Genomic DNA, 12,039 nt, shown 5'->3' with positions numbered 1-12,039 from the left:
TCCTGCTGCAAACAGTGCAGAACTCAGCCTGATGAACTCAGGAGAATGAAGGATGGTCAAACATGTAGTTAACATAGGCAGCCAGAAAAAGACAATAAAATCTTCATCCTTTATGGATCCAGACAACAAACCAGCTTTTGCTGCCAGCACAGAACAGTCCTTCAAATTAGTCCTAATGCTCCAGGTATTATCTAAATTGTTATTTCGTGTGCAACAGTCCATGAAGGAATAGAAAGAAACTGAAACATTAAAACAGATGCCACTGGACGCTCCACAATGCACATTAAACATCTCCCTTACTGTTTTTTATCATCATAAGTTTTTAGTGGAAGTAATAAAGTGGAATTAGAGTGAAAGCCTATAGCAAGGCACAGCCTTGGGAAGTGTGGTCTGTGCCTGAAAGACTAGAGTTTCCCAATTTCTATTGTGGCTTCAATACACTAATGATGAAAATATGGCACACGGGTGTTGCCATTAAATGTCATCTTTACCCACTATTATAGCAGAATTGTGAAATCACAAATACTTTTTACAGGTATTAAGAAGACACTGAAAAAAAAAACCAACAAGAAATTATTGTTACCTAGGATGTGACAGGTTCATACTACATCAGACCGTGACTTACTCCATTCATTACTAGGTACGAAATACAGAGGAAGTGTGATACGTACTGGCAATACAGGTAGAGAAAGAGAAGATTTAATTCTGGAGCTGCAGGTAGAGATTCCATAAGTGACCCAGTGATTTCCACAGGGGTCTTTCCTCTGATGCCAGTGAACTTTTAGACTGTGTCTTTTTGTTTCTCTCTGCTCTTTCTCTGAGTTCATCCCTGTTGAACTGTTCTGGCTTATCAGCAAAGAGGTGTTTTGGACCAAGATTGTTATTTTGTTTTCTGCACAGTACTGTGAAAATTGCCTAGGCTGGCATTACAAGTGTTGTAGCTGCCAAAAATGCTGGTGTGGGTTGAGGGTGGGCAGGGAAAACTGTTCAGGAAGAATTTTAATATCGATTGATATGCTAAAATACCTTCTAATTCCCATTCTGTCTGCTGGCTGCAAAAACCTTTACAGAATTAAAAAGTAATGGGTTAAATGTGGGAAAGAGATGGCACGACTCAGTTCTCCTAATGAAGATGTATGTTAAATCCGCTCTAAAACACATCCTGTTACTAAAATATAAATATTCTGGTGTAAGATGCACACAACAATTTTTACTGTTTATAGACTATGTGTCTTACCTCTGGCTGCATTGAGAAGAAAAATAATAGTGATCCATACTGCAAACATCTAAATCAAATAAGAATACAGTTCAAACATGAATAAAAATAGAATCTGGAATTCATCTAAGGATTTCCTTGACTCACTTAAAAATAAAAAGTCATAGTTGCCATAGGACTACTTCAGGCATTTAATGAGTTTCACCTAAAAGTATCAACACTTTCTTAAAGATATCAAGGCTTGGAGAAAATCCCTTTGGGATTTTTTCTGTTTGCCATGGAGATTTTGCATATGCAGATATCCTCTAAGTATCTCTGAAAGATTTTCTTCCTGACCTTGACAAACAGAAGCTTTATTTTCTCTACAGCTGTAATTTCTAGGCAAGCAAATAAAATTCTTACAGGATTTACACCACCATATTTTTAGAGAGTGAAGCTTCTTCCAGCATTTTATAGAAAAGTTACTCCTAGAACTGTTATTCAGTGACTGTATTTAAAAAGACCCAGGAACAAACAATTTGTGTTTCTACATCATATAGCTAGTCTTGAAAACTTATTTTGACCATTACTATCAGCCTTGTATGCTTACCAGCCCTAATCTACTTGATCACTTACTCACCAGCTGATAGATAATCATCCAGGTAAATGGAGCCAATCAGTTACTTCGATATATAGTAGGGTTTTGCAATCCCAATACTATTATTGCTAATAAATTATCTTCAAAAATGATCATTCTTTGTAAACTTTAATATCAAGCCCTTATCCTTCAACAAGTCCTGCACAGGCAGAGCCCTGCATCCTCTTCCTGATATCCCCATGCCACATCTCCTGAAGCCTGTAATATGCTCTTGTGAGCAAAGCGCTCATCCCTGTGAAAACCACTACAGACTCAAGCACACCCTACTTCCATCTCCTCTCCTCCAGCCACTCACCAAATACCTTACATTTTATTACGATGCACCTTACTTCAGTTCCTCATATGTTCTTGGCTCCAGCGTACCCCATTTTACCTTGGCAAAGCTCGGACCAAGCTCTTTGGGTCCACCTCTCAGTTGATTGCGGCGAGCCTTGCAGAAGCCTCTTGAGGAGCCTGGAAGGAAGGACAGCACTGTGCCTGCCCTCCACGGGCAGGGGGTGGAGGGACGCTCACCCCACCGCTGCTCCTCAACGTTTGGGTTCCCAGCTGAACCTGTGGCTTTTTTGGCTAGTGCCAGCAGAGATCTCCTTGTGTCAGCGTGCCGTATCTGAGATAACACGAACCAGGTCAGACCAGTCGCTGCGTGACTCCGCCTGCTTAAGGCAAAGTTTCAAACAGGGTGTTCTTGTCATCTGTCGGTAATTATTTTTAAAGCCAAAAAGTGCCAGGAAGTGTGATGTAAACACTGAACAAACACACGGGCTTTCAGGACCAGGAACAAGGTTCTAGCCATCGGCTGGGCTGCTCGTCTCTGAGCGGTGCTGAGTTTGGGATTCGAGTGACTTCGCATCACACTGGAAGGCTGTAGAAGAGCCCCAATCTTTTGGGCCTTATTCCAGAGTTTCAATAGCAAAACCATCCTTCCTGGCGCTGATCCCTGAATTAAATAATTTATGCTCTTAGTCAAAATTTTTGAAATTGTAGTTGATAGTTAAGTCCACCATTAGACTATCAAGGCACAAACAAGGTATTTTAGGATGAGCTAGCATGTATGTTTGCAACATTTATGCTGTTACCTGAGAAAAGTCAGAAAGAAGAGAGAAGGATGAAAAAAACTTCAAATTGCTCAGTCTGTCATCTGCTATTTGTTTATCTTGTAGTTATCTTGTCTATAATTTTGTTAGTGGATGAATTACCTGACTTTTCTGTGAAAAGTTGACAGAAATGCTTTTAAAAAGGGGACAATAGTTCCTTGGGCAAATTACCACATGCGATCACCATGAATCTTCACAACTAAGTTGTACTAATTGCAGTAATTTTAGTTTTTAGTGTTTTGATAATGATGTCTTTTCATATAGTACTATATTCCTGTCACACTGTTATGTTAACACTTCTGATCAGGCTCTCCTACAAATCTTTGTTCCTGTGTGTGTGTCTTTCCCAACTTAATTGAGTCTATGATTCTACATATACACAAATGAGAAACTTGCATCTCAACATTTTAATGTTAAACCCTTTAAGTATATTGAGTGACTATTGCCACCTCCTAAGCCAAGGGTGTATAGAAAGGGGAGACTCCCTTTTGCTATAAGTCATCAGTCAGTGGAAGGATTATCTCACATCTAGCACATACAAATATGAATTGGATTAAAGTGATTCTTAAGAGTGCTAGATACAAAAACATTTCTAGGCTTTTTTTTTTCTTATCTAGCCTTGAAAGTCTTCATCTAGAAGTAAATCTCTGTGCTCTGTAACTCTAGCAGAAAATTAAAAAGGAAGGTTAGTATGTAGCCTAGATACTTTTTAAATTATTGTTTTATTTCTTCAGGACTGAATTAATCCAGTAAAGTGATGGATTATTATCATTAAAATTCATTTGAGTTATTTTATGCTCATATAAATAAAGACTGTTGCTAGGGTGCAAATTGGTCAGTTAACCAGTCACCAACAGAATTCAGCAAAATAAAATCCTGATGAGGTGTATGGAAAAAATGGTTAAAAGAAACAGACAAAATACCCCCAAACCTGCTTCCAAATTATCCTAGGCCATCCTGGCCAAAACGAGATTCAGTGATGGTTAATTGGTGCTCAGAACTGTGATGTTACATTGTACAGTATACTCAGATCTGGAGCTCAGGTGCTCAGATCTCCAATGCAGCATCACATTCAAAGGGAGCATTTCATTAGAATTTAAGGGCCCTACAGTATCTAATCTACACTACCTACTCCTGATTTATTGCCGTTATATATAATATTGGACCAAAACCTCACTTCATTCTATCCTCACAGTTTCTTCCTGCTTCAGAGGGATAGTTTATTGCAGCAACAGGTCACTCAATCTATTTGATTCAATACATTATTCTCGTTAATTTGAATCCATAGATTACACCTATTTAGAGTAGTTTTGTGCACAGGCTCTCCTGGGGAGCTCAAGAAATCAGAATTAGTCCTTACATTAAGAAGCCTTTCTGAAACCTGGTGTTATAGTCTCAAACCATACCTCAACCCTCTGCTGCAACATGGACTTTAATAGCGGGCTGGTGGTGAAGATTTCAGATCACTTCCAAGAATCCCTGATGTAGCCAAGTTAAGATTAGAACAAGATATTAATTGCTTTTGATTTTACCTATTATGACAGCATCGTTTTCTCATGTCCTAGATGCAAATGTGCACTGTTCAATTCTTATAAATCATCATTTCAGCTAGTATTAGGCATCAATTCGAGCTTAACTTCTCCAGGCTTTTCTCAGAACACATGAAGTGATTACTTAGTAATGTTCATGCTGCCTTTCAGCAGTCAGTGAGACAGCACAGCTCTTCTCTAGTGTTTAAGGCAAGGTTACTGGGAGATCAAGGCATCTTCATATTTGTAACGAATTAGTTAGAGGATTTACTTCAGCTGACAAGCATGAAATGGGTTTTCTATGCTAGTTTACTAATGTCAGGAAAGCTTGTAGCTCAGCAGCGTTGTTAGATGTCAGCACTTCTCTGTTGGCTTCTAGAAAACTTCTTGCTCAAACAGAGTTAACTACTTCAGTATTATTTGGGACCTGTGCAGGAAGCAGCAAGCCGCAAAATCCTGACTGTCCATCCCTTCAAAGTTCTTGAGAATTTCTCTTCCATAAACTTGTCCAAGCTGTCCCTGAACTCATGCACACTTCTAGCACGTTCATCCTGCATCAAACACGTAATTCTGCAGCTGTGGGAAGAATCATCTCCTTTCATTTGTCTTGAAGTGTGCAACTGCCAGCTTCATTTCATGCCCCCTGTTACTAGTGTGAAAGGAAATGAACAACTCATACGATATTTGCCTTTTCCACTATCCCCTTCAATTTATAGATCACATTCACACCCCTATCTCTTTTCTGAGCTGACTGTGTTACTGTTATCGAAGGGAAAGGTCGCAACAATGACAAAATTTATCTGCACGTAGATAAGTAGGCACTTCTTTATTGGAGCGCTGCGGAAGTTCAGGAATCACCTAATGCTTGGAATACATCACAAAAATTCAATCTATTTATACACCTTTTTTGCAAAATCATGATCTTTAACATATTTTAACATAAACAAACATACTATGCCTGCTGTTAACTCTAACCTTTGCTATGATTGGTTCATCCCTTATCAATACTGCTATATCCTATCTTCATCCAATCGTTGGCCATTGGGATGAGACCACATTTGATCACAAGGCACAAAATAGGGGGTAGGGAGAGAGATAGGGAGATAGGGAGTCATGCTCGCATGAAATACGTGTATTGATCTGTCTAAATGAAATATGCTGGTATTGTTATTAAAGCACAGTGCAGGCCTTAACAAGTACTAAACATTCCCTGCCAGTTCGGCAAAACATTCCCTGCCAGTTTTGTAACTTGCACCAGCTCTAACTCCAGCCAAGGCCTACACGCAACTTCTTAGCATAAATAGGGTTTTATATTCCTTACCCTTATATAAATCAATAAACTACTTTAATTAAAATGGTGATTAGCTATTCATTAAGCAATTAGCTCCTTAAAATTTAAGTTTGATTACAACAACTGCTGTTTTTCCCTTATATGCCAGAGGAGGTGGGAATGTGACTGCTCAATCCATTTGGAGCAGACAAAATTCAGGCTTTTGCCCCCCACTACCAAAACCAGTAAGGAAAAATCCTTCTGTCCTGAGGTTTTGTCAGTGAATGTGTGTTTTCTTGAGGGTTGAAGTGGCCAGAGGTAGGTGAAGGTTCTTTCTGCAGCAGAAACACAGCTTTGTGCAGTCTCTCCTAAAAGCTCTCTTCTATGACAGCATCTGTGTGAGAGAGGAACTTACGTGATGATGAACACTGCACATAATATATTATGGTAAAGAATAAGACTAACAGAGATAATTCATTAAAGAGCTGTGTGTGCTTTCTAAATTTTTTTTCTTTTAATGTTCTTTTTGCCTTTTAATTGTAATTGCATCTACTTAGCGTGTCTTAAGCTGGAAAGTAAACTTTCCGGGCAGGAATCTACCTATCTACCTACCTCTGCGCATTGTGGGAAGAGTAATTTAGTTTAGGGAAGTGTATGAATAATTTTTATAATTTTTGTTACAGATGGTAGCAGTAATGTAAAGGTCACCTTTTCCAGCACATTGGTTGCAAGGCGCTCCCTAAGGAAGTAATAGTTCTGAAAAAAAATCTTAAATACTAGAAAGTATTTTTCCATTCTTTCCAGTATGCTTGGCTGCTGAAATAGATATAAAGGGATTATTATTCTTTTTATCTGCTGTTACTTCATTATGATCCAGCTTCTAATACTTTTGTTGATGTCAATCCCAATGGGATCATTCATGGAGTAAAACACTTCTTAGCTAAAGAGCGAGCATCAAATGCTAAGTTCTACTTGCTTTGCATTTTAATACTGTTTAAACTAACAGCTGTTGCGTGACTTCTTTATTCCTCCCATGGAAGCTCATGGGGCTTTTTTGTACTTCTTGAGGTAAGCCTGGTGATACCATGAGATTGGATCTGTAATGCTGGTAACTACGTTTTGTCCCAGAAATTAGAGTGAAGAAGTTGTTTAAGAGCATTGCCTCCTATCTACTCTCCTCATAGCAATGTGTATTTTCAAGGGTGTGAGTGCGTAATTAGTCATCCTCTTTATTCACTGCTTACCTCTCTGTGGTTAACTGTAACACTTACGGGCACTCCTGGAAGATGGGTGAGGAATGATTAAACTTTACAAAGAACACTGCAGGAAACATTCCTCTGAGCTTCATCTAGCCTTCCAGTGTCTAAATCAAGAAGTGCTGTCTAGCCTGGTATGTCCAGGGCATATCTCATGTATCTGGGTACATCTGAAACAGCCCACTACCGTGCTACAAAGCTGTTTAGTTCGTGTCAGTTCAGAGCTCCTAGAAAACCAAAGATTCATATCAAGTTGATTTAAAAAAGCAGAGATAAGCATCCTCTTTTAGCCCTAGTATCGTTTAACTTTGATTTGGCAAAATTCAATCACATCAGCTCTAGATTTGAAAAAAAATGGGCAGAAAGATCATATTTGCATAGTGCTTCAGTTTGATAAAATATCCCTTTCCCTGGAACACTTCAGAGAAGAAAAGAATTCAAGTAGTGTTAGTGAGTTAAAGCTTTCAAGTTTGAGAACTTTTATTTTTTTTAATTTTTATTTTCAACATAGTAGTGGTGTGATTGCTAATAACCATCTGGTTAGTAATAGATTATGCTTTGTCTCTACAAGAGCTACTTGCAGATTTTGAGCCTAGGCTACAAACTTGAAACAGATACAGCAGGTCAGAGACACTGATTGGATTCAACGGTTAGACTGACTCACACAAGGGAAGATCTGAAATTTGTGTCTCAATAAATAAAATTTATTCCTGTGGTTATGTCCAAGTTTGTCTCAAACAGAATCTCAAGTGAGTTAGTTTTTCATCATTTCTATGATAAAAACTCCTGTTTGATGCATATGCCGAGGATAGCACTGAATTTAAAAATACAAATTAGGGAGCTGAAGACTGTGATATAAATAGAAAGTTTTCCATCTCCTCCAGCAAGGTATTTTAAGGCCTATGGACACTATGTGTGTTGATCTAAGTTTCAAGATGTAGACTAGACAACTAAATCGCAAAGAAAAGCAAAAGAAAGACCCAAACCTTTGGACTTTTTCCTAACCAATTGCCATTTCTTTCTCTTGTCATCCATTAGCATAAAATTTTTGGGTTTATGCTTTTGAAAAGTTAGAAATTATTTTAAGAAAAGACAATTAAACACCAAATCAAATGGATTTCACATATTAATGGGAAAGCATGGAATAAAGATTCTAATCATAGCTGTTTTCCATAGCCCTGTAAAAGTCTGTGGTAAATGGACTGTAATTGATGATGATGAATTTTGTTATGCAGTTTAAAGATTGCATGAAGTAGAGGGATAGAAGCTCTGTCTGAAAGCCTTTGATTTTATATTTCTGAATTAAAGCGGGTGGTTATTAGTAAAATAGGAAGTCATCCTTTTTAAGATAATTGGGACAAATCCCTGTCTGCTAGCATAATTACTGAAACACTATGCCTTTAGAAGCACTTTTTTTTTTTAAAGTTGCTGCTTCTGTCTGAAATTAAAGACATTTTATATTAAACAAGTAACATCAGCTTGTGGGATGGCTGGGTTATTTTCCGTGTTGATAAAATAGCTGTATCTATTTATATTTCTGAAATATAAGACTAAAGATAGGGACATTGACTTTCTATGTATTCTAGTCCTTCACCATATTTCCTCTATATTTCAATCTTAATCAGATTTTTAAAATCCTTAAATCTTATTTTTTTCAAGCCATTAAATGACTGTAGTTTTGGGAGCAGAATGATCCACGTTTAAAAATGGATGATGAAGTAAGTCGAATGATGCTTATTTGTATAAAGTGTTAGCTGTTCTTCTACAGAAACACCTAATAAGATAATTAATTGGTTTCAGATTGATCCTTTAATGTGCCACACGGCCTCGTTTATGTGAGTTCAGTTGTTATTTTGCAGGTGCTGGTTCTCTTCCACTGCATTTCCTTTAAATTCAGTTGAGCAGAGGAGATTTACATCAAGGGGCTGTTCTGTCACTGTCTCTAGGTTCTTGACTACTTGTAGTGTGACAGCACACATAATGGTGTAATAAAACTGTGCATCGTTTTTGTAGTACTCTCTACACTTGCAGCTTGACCACAGGTTTGTGTTTGTCCCTGATTTATGTCTTGTGTGGAGAGGAGATTTGAACTCGGAGCTGTGCACCTAAAGCACATGATGATCTCTAGGTTTACTCCTCCAAAGGACCCCTGGAGGGGGCTGACAGAAGTGGGACGTGGATGGTTCCTGAGCTCTGTTTGGTGCCTCTCACTGGCTTTGCTATTCCCTGTATAAAGTGATGGCTTACACAGGGAATAAATAACCTTTTCTCATATTTGCCTGTGACATAACACGGTTTCTTCAGCCTGTTTTCTTATTTTTTAGTATAATTTGAGAATGCTCTCAGAATTTTAATAATTTGTGGGCCACTATTGGAATTAAATCAAGTTTTAATGAAAAACCTTTGCCTTCTGCTGATTTTGGAAGGTTTCTCAACACTTATTTGAGAGGGGCCAGCCAGCACAGGGTAGACTATGAAGAAAAGTAACTAAATTATAGTATCTTTCCATAAATGAAGTAATGAAAAAACTACAGGATGGCACCCATTTATATGCAGGCAAGCTAAATTAGTATTACCTTCAATATGACCTCAGAAAAATCAAGTATTACCATTTCAGTTTTAAGCCTTTTGGCTTTGAAGTTATGAAAACACAGATTTTCGGGAAAATTGTGAAGAAAGCAGTCATGAAACTTTTTAAAGGGCTACCCTAAATGAGAGTTATGAGGCAGGGTTGCAAAGCACAAAGTCATTTTAAGCCCAAAGAATGTGGGAGTAAGATGTTGAAATCAGCACAACATGCAACATATAAAGGCATTACCACACTGATTAGACCTAATAAGTTTAACTGGAGTGTTTCATCATGTGAGTCCAACCCAGCTTTGTTTTAAGTCAGCCGAAGTTATTGCCATTGTTTTCAATAAGCAAGGGTAGAAGCCAGCACTGCACTATTTATTTCAGGGAGTATATAGTTGTGGTTTGTATCTGAGGTGCATACAACTGTCTGAAAAAGATGTCAGATTTCAGTAATTCAGTGATCAGTTACTAGACGGACATTAAACACAAAATGTGAAGAACTTGAGAGTGGGAAGCTTTAGGACTAGTTTCTATGTGGGCTTCATCAATCTGAAAACTAGCTGGTTGGTTTGTGAACATGTCACTTGTAGATGATTGCAGCACGCAGACTTTGGGTTTTCATAAAGCCATGCCTCTTTGGGGCTTATTTAACAGTTAAATCTCACGAAAAGAAAGGGCTATTTTGGCGTCCTCCTAAACTGTATTTTAACAAGGAGAAAATATTCCAGTGACAAATAAGGGCTTCTGGGCTAATAATCCTCCTCGTTCTCATGACTGGATATGTTACAGATGCAGCATACAGATAGTTTGTATGTGCGGAACAGGTATTTGCTTCCCAGATGTGCTTTGCACTGTGCATGTATATGTCCTGGTCTCCCCTCCTGGAGAAAGTATGCTGAAACTGCTATGGACACACAAACCATGGACTGATTTGAGCAATGTTTGTATATGCAAAGGAGGCTGCGCAGACTATTTCTGTCATTTGCAACTTTTGTCATGCACAATGGATATAAACATCTCAACCATTAGGTGCTTTCTGTTACTACCAGCCAGATGACAGTTGAAGTTGGTTGAGATTAATGTAAAACATCTAGTGAACAACTAATGATCAAAGATAGAATTCTCAATAGTTAGAAGAGGCAAAAGCCAAATGATGCCTGAATTGCATGCAGGATCAGCCCTGGAAATGTAGGAATTTACTGCATCCTTTGCCAGACCGATCAGGATCACTGACCCCACCAGGACAAACTATCTTGCTCAGCTGCAGTGTTTCACTGCTGGGGTTAGCGTGCCAGACATGCATGTGCCTCAGCATGATCTGTTTTTCACAGGCAATGTAGACAGAATCATAGAATTAGAGAGGTTGATTAGGCTGGAAAAGATCTTTAAGATCATTGAGGTCGACTGCTAACCTAGCACTGCCAGGTCTACCACTAAACCATGTCCCCAAGCACCACATCTACAAAGATGTGCTGAGCTGTCTCTGTGTCCAGGCAAAGGGCAGCCTCAAGCACTCATTCAGGATGAGAACACGCTGTCAGGCAGTCAAGTCAAATCTGGGAGCCAGCGGTTTTCAAAATCCTTGGGGCTACTGGTGACATGAACAGCAGTCAGAGCCTGCATCAGATGTGATAAAAAAGGGTCTCCAGACAGGCTGCTCCACCACCTCCATCTGCCAGAGACCTGGGCCCAGTGACCTCACCAACATCAGAGCCTGGCCCAAGAAGATGGAGCTTTTGGCCAAGAAATCAAAGGCCATCGTCATTGCTGGCCGTTTCACGAGTTCTGAGCAAACCAGCTTTTGTGTTTCTCTGAAAGGCTTCCTGCTAGCCTCAAAAACACCCTTCAAAGGCATTGTTTTCCATGGTCTTCATCTAGCTGCTGTCACTTCTTAAAGTAATAATTCTGTCTTTGCTATAAAATATAAAATTTATTAGGTGGAGTACGCTAATACTTCTATAACACAAAATGAAGGTAATAAGGAAGTTAGAGACCTTTTTACCCTTTTCAGTGTTGTTATAATAACTGACAGTTCATTCACTGGCATGAAATCTTAAATGCAGCGGAAATGGCAGTTCAGGGGTTCTTGGTTTTTCCTTTATAGGATTTCTCAGCTGCACCCTTTGCCCCAGTAGGATTTCATAATTGAAACTTCTCATATCCTGCAGAAATATTTTACAAACTCCTGAAATGTAATGATCTAAATTATTATTTCTTATGCACTATGTATATGTGTGCCTTTTAACTTATTTACTGAATTCTGTACATGTGCATCTGTATGATACATGACAGAAAAATGTATGGAGCATAATTTTAAATGCCATTGAAATTAAGTCATTCAAGTGATAAAAAGAGAGAATTGTCTTCCAACAACTAGAGAATCTGTAGAGAGAGAGTTAGGTGTGTGTGTGCTTTCAAGATTTACACAATCCTTCTCTCCATTTTGTAAATGCTGGTTACAGG

At 38.5% G+C, this 12,039-nt stretch overlaps 1 protein-coding gene across 1 annotated transcript in view; it reads right to left on the bottom strand.

Annotated features, from left to right (window-relative positions):
- Window positions 1–11,431, bottom strand: part of LOC104270585 (pancreatic lipase-related protein 2-like) — a gene marked incomplete at its 3' end in the record, with an annotated part of 23,028 nt that extends 11,597 nt beyond the window's left edge. Inside the window, exons 1-3 of the mRNA XM_009864992.1 lie at window positions 11,279–11,431; window positions 2,227–2,460; window positions 1,238–1,286 (exon numbers count right to left, since the gene is read on the bottom strand). Of these exons, the coding sequence (XP_009863294.1) occupies window positions 1,238–1,286; window positions 2,227–2,460; window positions 11,279–11,431 (436 nt within the window). The remainder of the gene's footprint in view (window positions 1–1,237; window positions 1,287–2,226; window positions 2,461–11,278) is intronic.
- Window positions 11,432–12,039: the final 608 nt, after the last annotated feature.

The sequence above is a fragment of the Apaloderma vittatum genome, unplaced genomic scaffold (assembly GCF_000703405.1).
Source record: "Apaloderma vittatum isolate BGI_N311 unplaced genomic scaffold, ASM70340v1 scaffold11932, whole genome shotgun sequence".
In the NCBI taxonomy this organism is placed as follows: domain Eukaryota; kingdom Metazoa; phylum Chordata; class Aves; order Trogoniformes; family Trogonidae; genus Apaloderma; species Apaloderma vittatum.
The sequence above is the reverse complement of the archived record's forward strand: the minus strand, read 5'-3'. Positions and strand labels throughout refer to the sequence as shown.